The sequence below is a fragment of the Cibotium barometz genome, chromosome 30 (assembly GCF_041138505.1).
Source record: "Cibotium barometz isolate CiBa-2024 chromosome 30, ASM4113850v1, whole genome shotgun sequence".
NCBI classification, from domain to species: Eukaryota; Viridiplantae; Streptophyta; class Polypodiopsida; order Cyatheales; family Cibotiaceae; genus Cibotium; species Cibotium barometz.
In genome coordinates this window covers 20,624,918-20,643,680 of record NC_141075.1, presented here as the reverse complement: position 1 = coordinate 20,643,680, position 18,763 = coordinate 20,624,918, and the positions used below count along the sequence as shown (strand labels likewise).

At 44.9% G+C, this 18,763-nt stretch overlaps 1 protein-coding gene across 3 annotated transcripts in view; it reads left to right on the top strand.

Annotated features, from left to right (window-relative positions):
• LOC147621256 (ARM repeat superfamily protein) overlaps positions 1 to 18,763 on the top strand; it is a 189,867-nt gene that overhangs the window by 28,148 nt on the left and 142,956 nt on the right. For all 3 annotated transcript variants that reach the window (XR_015269782.1, XM_086823966.1, XM_086823965.1), the window contains exons 3-12: positions 14,481 to 14,535; positions 14,685 to 14,828; positions 15,730 to 15,801; positions 15,907 to 15,997; positions 16,643 to 16,738; positions 16,927 to 17,005; positions 17,149 to 17,212; positions 17,391 to 17,494; positions 17,592 to 17,697; positions 18,063 to 18,152. Coding sequence is in view for 2 of the 3 variants with exons in the window: in XM_086823966.1 (XP_086680092.1) it covers positions 14,481 to 14,535; positions 14,685 to 14,828; positions 15,730 to 15,801; positions 15,907 to 15,997; positions 16,643 to 16,738; positions 16,927 to 17,005; positions 17,149 to 17,212; positions 17,391 to 17,494; positions 17,592 to 17,697; positions 18,063 to 18,152 (901 nt within the window). In the remaining variant the exon portion in view is untranslated. The remainder of the gene's footprint in view (positions 1 to 14,480; positions 14,536 to 14,684; positions 14,829 to 15,729; positions 15,802 to 15,906; positions 15,998 to 16,642; positions 16,739 to 16,926; positions 17,006 to 17,148; positions 17,213 to 17,390; positions 17,495 to 17,591; positions 17,698 to 18,062; positions 18,153 to 18,763) is intronic.

Genomic DNA, 18,763 nt, shown 5'->3' with positions numbered 1-18,763 from the left:
GGACAGAAATCAGCATGTGTTGTATTTGTCTCAAAAGGAATACATTGGCAAAGTTTTGCAGAGGTTCAATATGGATGGGGGGAAGAAGACTAGTACTCCTTTGCCTCCATATGTGAAACTCAGTGCTAGGGACAGCCCACAGTCGGATAGTGACAGGGCTGATATGGCCAAGATTCCGTATGCTTCAGCTTGTGGCAGTCTCATGTATGCCATGGTTGCTACCAGGCCGGACATTGCATTTGCAGTGGGAGTGGTTACTAGATACATGGCCAAACCTGGCAAGAAGCATTGGGAAGCAGTGAAAGGTGTCATGAGATACCTGAAGGGCACACAGCATATGTGCATCTGCTTTGGCAAACAGGATGCATTAGCGCATGGTTACACGGATTCGGATTATGCCAGTCATCCAGATAACCGGAAGTCTACTACAGGTTATGTGTTTACATTCACAGGAGGTGTTGTGTCATGGATATCCAGGATGCAGAAGTGCACTGCCTTATCTACTACAGAGACCGAGTATATTGTAGCCACAGAGGCTTGCAAGGAGGCATTATGGCTATCTCGGTTAGTGGTTGATTTGGGTTATACAGGGGATATTCCATTGTTGCATTGTGACAGTCAGAGTGCCATCCAGTTGGCAAAGAACCCTGTCTTTCACTCAAAGATGAAGCATGTGGATGTAAAGTATCACTTCATCAGAGAGGTGATAGAGAACAAGCTGATTCAGCTTGTCAAGATTCATACGGATGACAACCCGGCTGATCTGTTGACAAAGAGTTTGCCTCCAGAGCGGTTTGCTCATTGTAGACACTTGATGGGCATTGGATGAGGCCAGTTTCAGCCTTGATATGGCCTTGTATATTATCATGTACATGCTGATTTTTCTTTTCCTTCATTTAAGGGCACTTTGCCTTTAAGTGGGAGGTTGTTGGGGTAAAGGCATTATGCCCACCCTTGTAGTGTGTACAAGCCCATAAGTTTTATAGTACATAGTACACTTAGTACTTTTAATGTACTAAGTGCACTATGTGTACTAGAGCAAATATACATGTGTGATAGGGGAGTCACACACTCATACTGTGAGTTGACTTATCCCCACATGTCTCTCTCTCTCTCTCCCTTCTTCTCTGTGTATATGTCTCCCACATGAAACCCTAACTCTCTCCCTTCAGTCTGCTCTGTGCCTGTACGTGCATTAAAGTCTCCCAATAGTAATATGTCTCCCATGCTGGCAAACCTCATGATATCATCATATAGTGGTATATAGGGCGACTCTCCTGATGGTGCAAACCTGGAGTGGGCTGGGGGAAAGTAGCATACCGCCACATATAGCTCGCGGAGCCCCTCTCTGCATATTCGGACCCACATGTACCTCGCATCTGCATCTCTATGAACCACATGTATTTTGTCACGAAGCTCCTCCTTGTAAAGTATTGCCACTCCTCCAGATCCTCTGGTACCTCCCACTGTGCGTGGCTGAGGGCCGTGGCTGAGGGCAAAAAACCGATTCCCATCTATAACCCCGGACATCAGGAAGCCTCTTGTTTGTGCACTGATGGGTCTCCGTATACATAGCAATATCACTGTGTCTGAAAGTATCCTCAAAGTATCCTGCATCTGTTCTAAGGGCTCTGTTGCAATTCCACACCATGAATCGCAAGGTCCCATAGGCCGCGCACCGTCAAGCGGGCCTCCTTTCCGTAATGATGACTCGGCCATCTCTGTATACCGCCCATTTCCCCTCTTTCCTTGCCTCAAGCACACGCGGCATGTGTTCCTTCTGGTGTGCTATCTGTGCCGGTGTAAGGTCCTCATCCAAATAAATCTTTTCCCCCTTAAGGGCCATCCTTTTGGAGAGGAAGGCCTTCTTCTTCTCCAAGTCACCAAACCTGATGATCAATATCTTCGCCCTGGTTTCATCTCTGCCTACTCGCCATGCTCCGGTAATGGGTACATCAGGGGCTCCAATTTTTGTTGCAAGAGCTTTTGCATCCTCTTGGGGATTTCCCTTATCTTCCCACCCAACTACACGTACATGTAATGCACGTGCCCGTCTCTTGGCTTCCTCTTCCAATGTAGCATTCATCACCTCTACTTTATTGACTGGTGTATCCTTCTGTTTTTTTACTGCTTCAATCCATGGGTTGACTTCCTCAAGTTGTTTCTTTGTGGCACTGGCAATTTCAGCCCATGAATGCATTTCCTTCTCACTTGCAGCCACTTTTGCCTTACATGATTCCAAAGTGTTTCGCATTTCTGTGATGTCTTTTTCGTGGTTAGCATACATGTCTTGAAAGTGCCTTCGTACTATGCAACTGTTGTGCCAATCTCTCGGAGCATGTCATCCTTCCATTTCTGCATCTCTTTTTTCATTTCCGTGTGCATCAAGGCTTGGGCTAATTCCATCTCAACCTGTACTTGGGCTTGCATTTCTCCCTTCAATTGGACATATATCTCTTCCTTCAACGTTTCGTATATCACTTTCCTTTGGGCATGCATCTGCTCGGTCCATTCCTTTTCAAGCTCCTGTCGCATGGTGTTCATCTCTGTCCTTATGTGAAGCTGTAGCTCCTCATAAAGGGCCTCATCTCGTTGGGCCATCTTCGTAATCTTTCGTGAGCCAGGGGACATGATTCCTTCCCTTAGTCTTCTGCGGTAGGCATTTGGTGCCTTCGTGGGGGTGTGAAAGGTTGTCTCACCATCCTGTTCCCCCTCCAGGGGTTAAGACATGTTTTCCCCTACTAGTTGCTGCCTTGGGGGCCTGAGCAAGGGTGGATGGGAAAAGGAGGCAGAGAGAGAGAGGCTCGTCGTTGGATCCTGTGCGTGGAACCTCTTCATCCCTGCTCGCGAAGGCATTTTTAGGGTTTCTGACCCCATCTGTTCGCCCGCGAGCAAAGAGAGAAAGAAAGAAAGAAAGAAAGAAAGCAAGCTGTATTAACGTTTGCTAGAGGCCGAACTCGACCTATGAGACAAATGAATGTACAACTGTCAATGTCTTTTGGATGTCGAGAAAAAAAAAGGACAAAATGAACATGAAATAAACTATGAAAGTACTGAGCTAGTGGGTGGGTGTGATGGATGGAGCACTACTGCTAGAGGCTCAGTATGCAACCTATATGCGCAGGGTATACAAGAATGCAATGCAGATCTGTCTAGCTCCAACCAGTACCATAATGGGGGTGTAATCTGTGATACATAGCGATGGCGAGGCAAAAATACCTCGAAGCATGATCTCCGGATGTGAGCGTAAGTGAGCTAGCCACTCCTGGATATGGTGTTGATGTCGAGCCCGTATCTCTGTGATCTCCCTCTGATGTAGTCTGGGAGTCTTGTAGCCTGGTGCTCTCGGTCTTCATCTGGCTCGGAGGTCCGTAGCGCGCTGAAGTGTAGCCCCCTCCTGTGTCAGAATAGGCACTGGGATAGATCTCTGGAAGAAATCAGTGAGCTGGAGCTGTCGCCCACATCTCCCTGTGGTATGAGTCCGTAGCAGTGTCTCTCTGTGGCGCTGTGTCTCTAGCAAGAACGGGCCAAATCTGCACTGGTCTACAGACTCCATGATCTGGCGGAGTGAGGGATGTCCACCGAAGATGGTGGTGTATCTCTCTCTAATGACACTATATGCTCTGCACCTGCATACATAATGTTCCTCACTCTCAACCTCCTCTTGGCATAGTCTGCATATCCTCTCTGCTCTGGGGATTCGTGCTGCCCTACCTGCCTCAATCTCAAGCTGGTGTGATGACACTCTGAGCTGGCCAATCACCATCCAAGTATCTTGAGTGTATCGCTGCCATATATATATATACATATATATATATATACATACATATATATATATATATATATATATATATATATATATATAGAGAGAGAGAGAGAGAGAGAGAGAGAGAGAGAGAGAGAGGGGCTCGTTGTTGGATCCTGTGCGTGGAACCTCTTCATCTCTGCTTGCGAAGGCATTTTTAGGGTTTGTGGACCCCATCTGCTGGACCGCGATCAGTCTGATTCCTCTCTTGGTCCCTTCTCGTGGGTTCTTGATCTGCACCCTCTACGCTTATCTCCCGTTGTCCGCTCGACCAGCTTGACTGCCTTTTTTCCATGTCCTCTGCGTGCGTGCGTGCGTGGTGCGCGCGCGCGTGTGTGAGGCGTCCTGTGACCTGCTCGTCTCTGCTTGCCTGCGACTTGCTCGACTACTTGCTTGCGACCTGCTCAATACTGCTCGTCTGCTCGCCTGCGACCTGCTTGACTCTGTTCGCCCCCTCCTAAGACCTGCATGTCTTGCTTCTTGCGACCTACACGTCTTCTTCTTCAGACCTGTGATTTCTGTCCTGCACGTCTACTTCTTGCAAACCCTTTGATTTTTGCCTTTCCTTTCTCTTCTCTGTACATCCCCTTCTGAGTGTGTGAGTGTGTGTGTGTGTGTGTGTGTGTGTGAGGGAGAGAGGGTCTGTGTAGCCAGCCTGTGTATAGCTGTGTGTGTGTGTTTGCTGGTTAGGGCTTTCTTCATGGAGCCTGTAAAGACTTTTCAAAGAGGCGACCTTAAGCGTGGCCAGGTTTTGGTTGATGATGCGCTTGCTCGCTGCGTGAATGCGGAATTACAGCCTTTTGCTGACACCTTACAAGAAGGCTTTTGTAAAATTAAGCAAGCTTGGGATGAGCCATAGCCGGCTTCTCGTGTTTCTATCCCGGGACAGGTCTTGTATGGTCCAGTAATGAGTTTGGCACAGAAAGCGGTTGTGCTGTTCTTTCCAAGCCACATGCCTGATGTGGGGGATGTTGCAGAGTGGATTAAGTCTTTGCTTAAAGGATGCTTTGTTGCAGGCTGTTACAAAGCTGCCCGTGGTTTTTATGAGGTTATTTTTATTGGGCCACGGAATAAGCAAATGCTTTTGGAGAAATCTCCCTTGTTTTATGGTCGCTAGTTGGTGCATGTTTTTCCTTGGATGCCAGCGAAGGATTATCAAAATCTTATCAAGAACAAATGCCCGGTTTGGGTGGAGGTGTTGGACTTGCCTTTGTATTGCAGACCTGCATTAGCGTTCTTAGCTGAAGCACTGGGGAAAGTTGTATGTCCACCTCGTTCGAATGGCAATGTCAATTGTTTTTGCGTGCTGTGGGACACAGATAAACCCACTCCTCCCCATGTGGCATTTCAGATTGATATGGCTAGTATGCCCTCTCAGGAGGTCTTTTGAAACTCAAATGGGGAAATTTTGCAGGCTCCTACTTTGAGTGTGGAAAGTTTGGTCACATGCAATCTGATTGTACCCAAGTTTTGTTAAAGCCTCCACCCGCTAACGTCTAGCCGGTAGACCGTCCTCTTTTTGGGCCTTCTCCTACACCTAAGTCTCGTCCCTCGGGTTCCTCGCCACCCACAACAACTGAGAAAGGGAAAGCTAAAGTGTCTACCTCGCTAGTCAAGACTTGGGACAAGGGGAATGGTGCAGTTAATGCTGCTGCTTCGTTGGATTGGCAACTGCCAAAGAAACCACTTAAAGCCAGGCTAGTGGTCAACAGGAATTGGACCGAAACTACTTCTACTTCCTCGGAGTCTATGCTTGATGATGGATTTGGGGTACTTCCGACCTTCCGGAGCTTGCTAATTTTGATGAGCAGTCAGTCATGGCCCAGCCTAGTGCAGCCATGCAGGTTGAGAGTTGAGTGGTGGGACTTTCTTGCAGTTTGTACATATGTATATCCCGCTCAAATGCATTACGTACAATGCTTAGGGCCTCTGCCATGTAAATAAATGGAGGCTAGTGTGGGACTACATTAATAGCAGTAAGCCGCATATAGTGTGTTTGCAGGAGCACAATCAACACTCCTTGGTGGGCGGTGAAGGATATTTTGCTGGGTTTCAGATTTTCTATGCTAGTTCTTCTGCTTTCTCAAGTGTTGCTATGCTTGTACATCATGAGTTGCAGCCACATGTTGCGTACAATGATCCGCAGGGCCGTTTCCTTGTCGTTCAATGTATGCTTAATGGGAGATTTATGAGTTTGCCTCAGTTTATGCCTCGCAAGCTTCTGCTACGCGAGCTGAAATGTGGCACCATTTGACAGCCTACCCTTGGATGGGACGTGCTTTTCTTTGCGGGGATTTTAATAATGCACCGATCCGGGGGACAATAGTACATATCGGTCTCATATGCTCTAAAGGGAACGTCACGCTTGGGGTCGTATGCTTGGTTCCTTGCACCTTGTGATTTATGGCTGTATCTTATGTCGGGTCGTACTGGCTATACTTTCCATCACAAGAGAAGAAGTTTACTAGCAAGAAACCTGATTTGTCTCACTTGAAAGTTTTTGGATGTATTGCATATGTGCATGTGCCAGATGAGTTACGTACCAAGCTAGATCCAAAAGCAGAAAAATGTGTGTTTATTGGGTATTCCCTTGAGCAAAAGGGATATAGATGTTATAATCCTGTTAAATGTGAATTGAGAGTAAGCAGTGATGTTGTATTTGATGAGATGAGTAGCTAGTATGCTGCTGAAAAAGATGTTGTTGGGGCTGATGTAAGTGGAAATGTGGTTGCACAGAATGTAAGTCACCAACAATCACAATCATTGAGTGGACCTGGAGAGTCCTCATCCAACGGTCCTATTGATAGACCATGGAGTGGCAGGTTGCGTCATAATACCAGTCTTGAAAATGTAGTTGGTACATCACATAAAGGCAAAAAGAGAAAGTGGTTGAGCCCCTTGGTATGCCTGATATTTCTATAGGGCATTCTCTTGTTGGACAATCCAAAGGCGAACATGAAGTGGCCAAGTGGAAAGTTTCCAGTAGTCCAGCTTATAGTAAAGCTTTTGAAGCACCCATTGTCTCTCCGTCTCTCCTGTGCCAAGGAAATGTGCCAACCAATAGGGTACCCCAAATGCCGCACCACATGATCAAGAGGGAGCAAGAGGCCCGGCCACAAGAAACGATGCCAGTCACGCTCATGCAAAGGCACGAGTTTTGATTTTGCAAAGTCAGCTTTTAACCCCGCTGCCAAACCATATAGATCAAGGGCTTGCATAAGCTGCTGAAGATCTAACTCAAAATTGCGCAAGAAGAAAAAGGAGTCATCAAAATAAGCCTGGCTAACAAAAGGCGTCCCCCCATGAATAGCAATGCCATGCAAGCATTGCTCCAAAACCAAAGCATCTATATATAGCAGTAACGGATGAGTGGCGATAGCATATAGCAAGGCACTGAGAGGACAGCCTTGCTGGACAGAGCAGCCCAATGACCAAGACGAAGAGAGAGCATCAACCAACACGCAACGGCATCAAGCTATTGCTTATTGTCAATCCAAGTCCCATCATGGCGTTGCACTCCATGAAGGAAATGCATACGTCGGGAAGTGCGGAGGCTTTTGAAAAAAGCCTTAGAGGAGCAGCCCTTATCCTGCAATGCTTTAGAACGGACTTGCCATTTGTGGAGTTTACGTTTATCATTGTCTGCCAGGCAATGATGTGCGGATTGAAGGCGGGATTGTTCAGCAGGCAGAAAGGGCACGTTGCTAACTAAGATCTGTAAGCTGCTATAGTTGAGACTTAGCATTGGCCACCTGAGTTCGTAAGCCTCCCATGTAGCATTTTCCATAGTCTCGGATAATATCCTACATGCCATGGGAAAACGATCCCATGCCTAGTCGGCATCAGCAGAAACATGCAAAACAAGGCGATCAATGAGTCCATGTACCATGAACTGGAAGCACTGATGCTTGAGATAACTATTATTAACCAACAAGAGCCTGTTGCAAGGCAGTGGCACATCTTGCGGTGGGAGACCAAAATGCAACTTCATACAGACTAGGAAATGATGCGACAAGCGCATCGAGAAATCCAAGCTAATTGCGCAAGTAAAAGCATCAAATTGCATTGCATTCAACATGTACCATCGGTCCAATCGAGCCCAATAGCTAGTGAGGCTTATGTGCAATTTCATATGCCGCTCATTTCTTGGTCCTCTTCGGACATTCAGCAGTTTATGTCCAGACTCCAGAGTGATAGAATGTCTTTGGCATACCAAAACTGACCGTAAGGCGGTGTGTCTTCTCAAATGCAGTTATGTTTGCACGCCAAAGATGCATGGGGGCTTGAACATCCTCAACATACATGTTCATGTGCTTGCTCACAAGGCCATGCTCTTGCCTGCTTTCTTGGAACAACGTGAGCCCTTGACACTCATGCTTTCTCACTTGTTTGCCTCTCTTAGGACAACAACATTTGGGCACTGGACACCAGCTATCCCGGATGTTATTTTCGGGCATTTTCAAGGCCGCATTCTTGGCTGTCCCTTTTCTACCCGTTTGATTTCCGATTGTCAGCTGCTTTTGGCACATTTATCTTGGTCTGGTCGCCCTCCGGATCCATGCAACTCGCTTTGTCAGTAGAGTCTACGCTGGAGTCGGGTCTTCGATTCCCATTTGGCACTTTTTCAGCAAAGAAAGGCTTATTTTCTGCATTGCTTGGGCATTTCTATGGTGGAGGATGTAGTGGATGACAGTGGCTGCACACACTCTTTTCCACAAGCTGGACACGGATTCATCTGGGATGCATCACCGGCCTATATGGCATGCTATCGTTGAATTGCTACAGCCTTTCCAGCCGGTGCCTCGCGTGTTTTCTTCTCTTCCGCTGCTTGATTGGAAGTTTGATTGGGGTTTACTAGGTTATTCCACTTTCTCTTTTGTCGATTTGTTTGCCAAAAAAGCCTACCGTCTTCTTCTTTCGCAACCATGGATTCAGGAGCATGGCAATCGTTTCTGGCATTTGGATAGGCCGCTTGGGCGGTGGAAAACATGTCTTCATCGTATATGGAAAAGTAAGCTTCTCCTCAAGCGGCGGGTCTTTCTGTGGCGATGTCTGGTGGGGGCCCTTCCAGTGGGAAAAGACAAGGTGCAGCAGGATGGGTGGCAAACGGCAAACAAATTGGCACATGCTTCCATGAGGCCTCAATTATCGAGAGCATGGGATGAGTGTGAGGTTGCTTCGGGTCAATTTGTAGCGCTCTGTGATGTAAATGTTGTTGGTGCCCTATGGACGGACATTGTAAAAAGGAAGTCAAATGTAGATGTTTCTAGTCACCCTGGCTCTAATATGATGGTGGATAGCATGGATTATCTGGCTGTCATGTGCATCCCGCACTTGGATGCCACGTGGACATATCTGAACAAGAAGGTGCAGGACCTGGAGTGGAAAACTGGTCCCATGTGAGCCTAGTCGGGACGAGTCAGCCAGGGTTCCACTCCATGCGTCCGAGGTCAGGTGTGCATTGTCCTGCACATGCGTCCAAGGTCAGGTGTGCATTGTCGTGCACATGAAGCAATGCCAGTCCGCGCTGTGAGTCTCCCTCTGGAATGATGTCAGTTGCTCTGTGTTTGGTTTGCAACCATATGCCAGACAGCTGTGTAGATCATGTAGGTTTTGCATGTAGTAAAAGGGGCCAGCCCAAAGAGGCTACCCCAGGTCAGAACTTAGAGCTCTAGATGGTGGGCAAGGGGCAGCTTAGAGCCACCCCAAGGGGCCAGGAAGGCCCCATGCTGAGCCCACCAGCCCTAGTGTGGGCTGGGCAGGCTGTCGGCCAGCCCTAGGGGGCCTGGCCATACAGCTGACAGGCCTCTGGGCCCCGCCCAGTCAAGCAGCCAAGCTATAGTGGCTGTCCCACAGCCAAGCACAGGCTGGACAGCAGTGGCCGGGCTGGTCCAGTGTTAAGCGAATTAAATATTCAAGATATTTTGGCTATTTGCTAGTTGTGAGCATGTTTTATGCTGGCTGACTTCAGTAAACTGGCCGACCAGCAACCCTAGGGGGTATATAAAGCCCAGCCATAAATTCAGGTCATTCATCTCATATCTCACAAAGTGCTGCAGCTACTCCAGGGCCCGGACAGCCAAGGGAGAAGCTAACGCAAGGGTGAAGGTTGAAAGTCAAGGGCAGAGATTCATCTCAGCCAAAACAGGTCAAGTCAGTCTTTTATTTTCAGATTTTGCATCATTCTAATAAAAGCAAATACATCATTCGTGGTGGGGGCCCTACATAGGGCATTCGGGACCCAACACTGTGTCCTCTTCTCCCAATACCGAGATTGATGCAGATGACTACATCCCTGATACGGACATTTGGAAGAGGAGAATCAGCAGGGTTCTCTCCTCCATCGACATAGGCAATCCATATCTCATTACCCCAAAAGGGGGACAGGCCATCCTATGCTATTAAACCAAGAAGGACAAGATCAAGGTTTTGCGACAATCCAAGAACTTGCTAAAGTTCGAGAAGCCTGCCAAGTTGGAAAGTGGGCTGTCTACTGCGAAGGAAGAGCAATAATTGAAGACTTCCGGAAGCCTAAACCCCACTAACTAGCTCTCTCCTACGTACCACAAGCATTCATATTACACATGGTAGTTGACCCTTAGCTTTTTATTTTTATTTTCAATGCTCGCGCTTATGCACACTTGCGCCCTAAGTGCACCCCGAAGTGGATTGTAATGATTGTGATGTCATGTCTTTTGGTCCCATATGCCTTCAAGGCATTCCGCGGACGTTAATATGACTATCTTTCTTTCTTTCTCTCTCTCTCTATTTTTCTGCACATCTACTTTCAGTTTTGTGCGTTCACGATTGCTGATTTCTGAGGATTGAAGTTACCGATTTATCTCGAAGCTTCTGCATGTCACAGTGGTATCAAAGCCTACTTCAAGTGTAAAGATTTAGCAAGAAACTAGAAAGAATTTATTTTCTCGCTCGTGTGGTTGGTTTTCAGACTCCGGTGGACCACCCCTTTCGGAATGACTCCCGTCCCTCGAAGGACGGTTGGTTTCAGCCTCCGTAAGTCTCCCACACACATAGTGGATGGTCAAATTGCGCCCCGGAAAGGTAGTGCATTTTCTTGCTATGGCGAGCTACAACGACGAGAGAGAACAAGAATCTTGGGACCGAAGTGCACAAGGTAGTCCATATAGGGCATTAGCCATGAGTGTACAAGAGATGTTCCAAAAGATGACGCGAGCAATCGCAGAACAGAGTACCAAATTGGAAGAGCAGAAGGCGTAGATACTGGCTCTGGAAGAGCCCACCCGTTCTCTAGCTCCGCGTTTTCCGTCTCCTCCTCCCTCTTCTTCCGTTTCCCAGATTCCAAATCCTCTACAAAGGGACCCTTTCAAAGGGTCACGACTGCAGCCGAGTTTGATGCTTGAGTTGTAGATGCGTGCAATGGAGATTCGACAACGTGAAGACGGCGCCATGCGACGTGTGGAACATGAACGATACCTTCTGGCTTTGGATGCAAGACTGACACCAGCGGCTTCCTCAAGTCATTTTCTCAAGAAAATGAACTTCAGTAAAGTATAATGGTAAACTCGACCCCACAACTCTTTATTCATGGTTGCATCAATTTGAAGCTTACTTTGCTACGGTTCGAAAAAGTGTTGTGTGTTGATTATCGTGCACTCAATAAGCTGACTGTCAAAAGTAGATTCCCGATGCCTCAAATAGACTATATTCTTGAGAGGCTGAATGGGCCCCAATACTGTGTCATCTTCTACGTTCTCATTCTCTTCTCCCTCTCTCTATTCTCTGAATTGGATTCTAAAGATTCTCACCACATAAAGGTATAAAGAAGGTCGTGTTGTGGGTTATCACGATCAAGCTTAGTGCATGAAACATGTATTGCGGATTTGCACTAAGTCATCAGAAATGTTATTTTTTTGTAAAGTAAGCAAGGAGGCTATTCTAGGGTTATCAACGAGACTGAAAGAGGACTGAAGCTTGAGCAAGGAGGGATCTGATTTAGGATTTCAATTTTCAAATAAATTCAAAAGCTTGGGCAAACAAGGGGCTTGATTTAGGGTTTCAAATCAGCTCAAGGTTAGAGTTGAAGCTTGGGGGTTGAGCAAGGAAGTGGTTGGGCTAACTATGGCTAGGAATGTCCATGAGAATAAGGATTCCACTCGTTTATAGTAAGATGGAGAATTGTTTCTTTACAATGATTGATTTATGGAAAAACCCTAGCCCATTGGCTGGACTGTCATGAATCTAGCCAATATGATTGCTTGAAATTTTTAGTTCTTTTGATACTTGACCGCCCTTACTACATTTTTACGACAAGATAGGACTACAACTTAAATTAATATACAAGCAAGGGGTTTTTCCTCATTTGGGGTGGTTCCTAGTAAATCAATTGCTCTCTTGACAAACATGACTCTTCGGGCACACCATCTCGAGAGTTGAGCACCTCTTGGGTGCTCTCTTGTGATGTGTAGATGATGTGGGAAATTGTTTCGCCGGTGCACCACATTGTTCTTGGGTATAAATTAATATCCCATGGTCATGAATGACGCTTGGTTGCATCCATAAGCTTGTATCCTGCCATGGCAACATAGGAAACTTGCAAGTACACGTGTTGCTTGATATAAACATTAAGGATATGTGTCCAACTTAAGGGGCTACTGATGTTGAGCAAATTGCTCAATGTACAAACGTGCAAAAGTGAGTGCAGGTGGAAATTTGGAAAGAACTAAAGAAAATTGCTGATGAACCAACCCCACTTCAATTTCTAAACTTGTCTCAGCGCTGAACTCTGGCTGGACTGGAGAGAAGGTTTAGCTCTTGATGCGCTATTGTTTGCTGCATTTCCAAGCTGCCCAATAAGGGGGAAAAGTTGTGGGCTGTAAGTGGTCGGGCAGGTTTCTTACAGGCGCATGATTGCATAGACGGTCAAGCTGCTCACGACATGCTTTTGCTCAGCAGGTTCGGCAGCAGATTCTCCCGATTATCACGATGGACAGGACCTCGACCTGTATCATTTCATGGGGCACTGTCCCTTGGGCCATAGAGGTTATCATGGCTTATGAGGAGGAAGGTTGGGGGCTAGCCTTTCAGGTCTCTCACCTTCGCATTTCGGCAGTACAAGTCCCAGTCCCATCTACTGATCATTGGAGTCCGGGCTCGTGCTAGAGATGGGAGATTTGTAGTACCATTGCAGCTTTGCACATATGGAGATCTAGATGCATCGAAGCCATCGAGGTACCCACACTCTGCCTGCGGAGTCCATCAAGAGCATTTGGCTCGACATCATTCATACCCTCCGCGGATAGTGGGGGAAGTCGCAGGGTGGCTGTGACTGCATGTGGAAGCGGCGGGAAGCTTTCTTGAGGCTTTGGCGGCCTGCCCCCTTTCTCACAGATAGAGGTGGTGATCCCACTTGGCATTACAGACCATGTGTGTGGTTATATCCCCCTCCCCCTCCCTTTCCTTTGTATGAGATAGGCTTCTCCTCATAGAATGGCCAGCCGGAGGAGAAGTGCGTCTTTCTCCACCTTTGATTTCTTTGATCACCGCCCCGCACATGGAGGCGAGATTGTATGTAGCCCTTCGTGGCTGTTTTTTCATTAACTAATAGAAGGATCTTTTTCCCGGAAAAAAAAGGGGCTACTGATGTTGAGCAAATTGCTCAATGTACAAACGTGCAAAAGTGAGTACAGGTGGAAATTTGGAAAGAACTAAAGAAAATTGCTGATGAACCAACCCCACTTCAATTTCTAAACCTCTGTCTCAGTGCTGAACTCTGGCTGGACTGGAGAGAAGGTTTAGCTCCTGATGTGCTATTGTTTGCTGCATTTCCAAGCTGCCCAATAAGGGGGAGAAGGTGTGGGCTGTAGCACAAAGTACTAGGATGGGGGGAGCCTTTCCTCAGTGGAGGCTTGCCCTTTGTATGGGACCAAATGCATGCACTTCATTGAATCGAACCATCTGTGAGAGTTATGTCACAATTCTTAACCTCATTAACAAACTAAGTTAGGCATATAACGCTTTAGCCCATCTAAGTTGTGTTGCTGACTTAAAAGTCGCTCAATAATCAAAGTGTGATGAATAATAACACACCTTACATATTCACACAGCACATCAAACGAAAGTACAGAATGCTATGCACAATCTGTGACTTGTGAATGCGCTGTAGCTTCCCTTTTCTTGATCAGAAACATCTGCAAGTCTTGTCATCCTTACACTTACCCTGTACATAGTATTCTTGGCTCTGCCATGGAGGCTCTATTCTCTTTCTACACAATGCCCTTGCAGTTGAAGGTTCTACAAATGGACAAGTAAAGCTGATATAGATGCCATTGGCAACTCTCAGCTAGCTTCAGCGTAGATCCTAATTACTTCTCACAGGCATACAATATGGCTTGAGTTGCGCTGCACAATTTATGATTTGGATGTTGATTTCAATGTGAGAGAAGTGATATGGCAGGCTATTGTGCATATCGGATGTGTTATTTTGTGCCTGTTGTGTGCATGCCTGATTTTCACGCTATTGCACGTGTTGTGTGCATGCCTGATTTGTATCTGTGCAGTTGTGGAAAAACTTTGTTGTACTTAAAGTTGTTTCAAAAAGTGATAGTATTTAAGAAATCAACCTCATTTCTTTCAGGCAGTTCTATGCAATCGAATAGACATTGAAGGCATTTCAATTGTTTGTTTGGAATTTCAGGAACTCAAGAACAGTTTTGGACTGCTGTATGACAAGCCTACGTACAGTTAGGAGGGTAAAGAAAACCATTTTTTTTTCTTGTTTTATTGACTTGCTTATGCAGCATTGTTTAGTTTTTACATGAAGGAGAACACACCCACTTCAGAGTCTTTTGTGGAATCAATACTCACAGTGTTTTGTGCTGCCTTTGTTTGATGTATAAAGCGAGCTGGCCAACAATTCAGCCATCATGCCTGCGTGTTTCGCGTGATGGCCCACACTGTGCGAGTGATGGATGAACAAGAGCTGGATGTTGGTGTCATGAGGAAAATCGCAAAGCTTGCATTGATGGAAATGACAAGTAACAAGGTGCAAATAATCTCATGAAGCAACTTTGTGACCATCCTGCGAAACGTTTCTACCGCAAAACGTCCGCAAAACGTTTTTGAGACCTTATGAAACTTCCAAAATAAACTCACCCAAAATTTTTTGGGTCATTTTTTTTTTGGCCTTGTTTGGCTTATCACCCTGTCTTTTTTCACGTTGTTTTAGCCTGTTTCAGCTCCTTGTTTCAGCCTGTGACCTGCCATAGCCCATCTCCTGTCTCCTCCCTTCTTCTTACTCTTTTCTCTTGTTCCTCTTCTCCTCCTTTCTTCTTACTCTTTTCTCTTGTTCCTCTTCTCCTCCTTTCTTCTAGCTCCGACTCGTTTCTTCTTCTTCCTTTTTTCCCTTTTCTTTCTGTTTCTCTTCCTTTTCTTCATCATTCTTCAATTTTCTCAAATTTTCCCCTCTCCCTTGTCGCATCTCTCCAATCTCTCTCTAATGTTCCCAATTTCTTATAGTGTTTTGGAAAAAGCCAAATAATTCTATCGGCATCTTAGAGTCTAGAACTTTTTGCTTCAAAGTTCCTTTTTTTCAAGCTTCAAAGTTTAATATCTTTTTCTTTGTTTCTTGGTCATTTATGTATATAATGGTTTCTAAATTCTTTATATTGAATTTGAAAATTATTTTTTGAAACGTGTTGGTCTTTTTTCGAAGGGGCAAAGACGTTGCTATTGTGTGACTGCATCATAAGGTGCAACAACATGCATGGTTAATAAGGAAAATGCCAACTATGCATCACACATTTTTTAAAAGAACATAATTTTCCACATGGGCCAAAAAGACTGGCACATGATTGAATCCTGGACAATGTTCCTTTGTGTTATTAACATAGTAAATGTACATTTGTGCTGTAATCAATTCAAAGGAATCTTCATTTTGCAAGCAGGATGTCAATGCTTTCTGGCAGAGGGCTGCCTCTGGACTTCTTGTTGCAATAGGGTCACGTTTGCCAGATTTGGTACTCCCAGTGTTATGTTCTGCTTTTGTATTCCATGCTCTGTAATATTTTGTTTGTAGAGCATCTATCTCACTCTAATGCGAGTTGCAATCATCTGATTTGCAGATGATGGATGAGATATTTCTACAGCTGACAGGAAGTGTTGTTTCCGCTTCAGCTGTAGTTCAAACTCTTGCTGAATTTGCTTCTTCAGAAGGTATATGCCCATCTGAAAGGACCTTAAATTGGCATCAAAGTGTGTGTTGGTTTTAAAAATGAAAAGTTGTATCGGAAATTTGTTTGCACCAAAGTAGGAGTCACATGCTTGCATGCATGCACACTGTTACCTTCCATCACCACGCTTGATTTTACATTTTTTATTGAAAAGATTTATTTTTGTATGAAGTTAATTTTATACTAAGAGAATTTACTACAATATACTACTTTATTATAATAGTTTCGATATTCATACATTGATAGTTTTACGTACAGAAATATTCAATTAATTTGTAATATAAGCAAACAACAGAAAATTCTGTGTGCAATGAAGGAAATGATTCCAAACTTTTTCTTCACTCCATCTTCCTCACTTGAAATGTCGTACTTGAATCGGCAAATACAGTAAAATATCATATCTCAAGCGTTCACCATAGGCTTATATTAAAACAAGGCTATGGTGATACTTTCATTTGCTCTGACTGTTGTTGGCGCATTAGCTGAGTTAAGCTATCTTATATGCACAATGGCACCCTCAGTTTGGAGAATCATGTAACCTTACATGCCACCACATGATCAAGTAAGTTTTTTAATTGTATTGTTATACCACTGACATTGATTTTTTCTGCTTCTGGATTGAGCAAAGCTTCTCAGTTCACTCCGCGAGTCAAAGGGGTTTTCTCCCGTGTGCTACCTCTCCTTGGTTGCGTGAAGGATAGCCAGAGAGTAGTTTTTGCGACTGGTATGCTTTTTATAATTATAGCTGCTGTGTTACTTCTTTTTCCGGTGGTGTTTTAGTTCATTTCTTTGTTTTAGTTTGAGGCCGCCGGAGGGCGCGCACGGGGGGTGGGGGGTGTGTGGTGGGGTTTATATGTCTCAGACTCTCATGTGCAAGCAATTGATGTTTTTGATCTGATGATGGGATTTCAGCATTTAAGCACTGGTGTTGGGCAATATCGCAGTATTATGATGATTTTCCAACAGCACCGCCTCTCGATGGTGATACAATGTGAGTGCACAGCTTTTTGTGCACAACATGCACCCATGCCAAGTTTGAAAACTACGATCTATGCTCACTTCTTTATCTGCACGCACGTACGCACAATTTGAAAACTACGATCTATGCTCACTTCTTTGTCTGTTTTTATTCAGAGCTTTTCTTCATTCCGCATTTGAGTTGTTTCTTGGATCTTGGGTTACGGCACGCGAAACCAAGGTGTGCACGTACTCTCGCAACTGGAATGGGTTCCTTATTGAAGGATACTTTGGTATCCCTATAAAGGGTTAATCATGTGTTCTGATGGTATAGAAGTTTTTTTTTTGGTATGACGCTTCCATATTTGGCTCATGTTAGAAAAAAAAGATTTAAAACCTTCTATGTTTTTGTTGACTAGGTTCGTCTTGCAACAGTTGAGGCATTAGGAGAGCTGGTACCCCTTGTCAGTGAGTTACAACGTAAAGCAGCATTGCCAAGATTGCTTCCTGTTATTCTCAGCATGTAAGAAACTTTTTTGGTGTGTTTATGACTGATTGTTTTAACATTTTCTATTTTCTGTTCTGAAAATTCCAAACCTCTGTTCCTGTGTGTTTGGCAGGTACAAGAAGGAAAAGGATAATCATCTGCCAGTGACCAGAAGTCTACATGTATTGCTTGATGCAGTTTTAAAGCCTCATGCTGGCATACTGTTCCTAGATTTTCAGGTATGTATAATCATGGGGTTCTTTTGCAATGACTTAGCCTACACCTTCTGAACGCCCATAACTAAATATATACTCTCGCACACACTCTCTCTAAAAAGTACAATTTTTTTCCATCTAATGTTATTATTGGAATTCAATCATATTGTTAATAATGAGATGATTCATAATATTACTATTTGTGTAATTGCACACTGAAAGTTTGGGCTGCTCACAGGGTTCATACATAAAGGATTGGGCTTTGTACTTAATATAGACATAAGATGAGTTTATGCTCTTTTTTGTAGTTGGGGTATTCACACAGTATGTAGACATAGACTCTTTTGAAATCTTTGTATAAATGTTGACATGATGATTGGTCTATGCAGGGCCTTGTTGTGGTGTTGAATACTTTGCTTCCAATGGCTTCGGCGTATTCAAAATCCAAGGCGTGTGGTGAGAGTAGTATGGTTCTCAGGGTAAACTTCAACTAGCTCTTTCTCTGTTCAAGTATATAACATGATGTATTTATGCTTAAGTGCCTACTCTTGACACATCTGGTTTACGTGTAGCTAGGGGGATGAGGTCAATGGGCTGTGACGACTGTGGCAGAGGGCTGTTATACAGCCTGCATACAGTATGTTAGGCTGATCTGTGGGCGGTAGAGGGTTTCGAAGCGTGGAAAGCAGAGATGCTGGCCTCCTACAAGACACCAATAGTCTTGGCGATGTGCATCAGAGAAGTGGGGAGGCTAGTACCAGGGCGGCCAGCATGTAGGGCTTTTGGATCATCCACAAGAGTGCACATGTACATGAGCACGTGGGTTGAAGATCGCTGTCTGAACAGGCCGCCAAAAGAGAGGAAAGCATGCATATCGCTATTGTAGGTGGGATTTCTAAAAAAAATCCGGGTCTATGTATTTTTGGGGTCTAAGTAAAGGGGCGGCTGTTTTTTTAAAAAAGAAAAGCAGTGAGCATTTTTTAAAAACAAAAAAAGCATGGACCATATTATAAGCTCACATCTTATACGTTGAAGACCATAAAACAAAGACTCTTCTCAATGTTCAATGTGGGACAAAACAGTGGGGAAC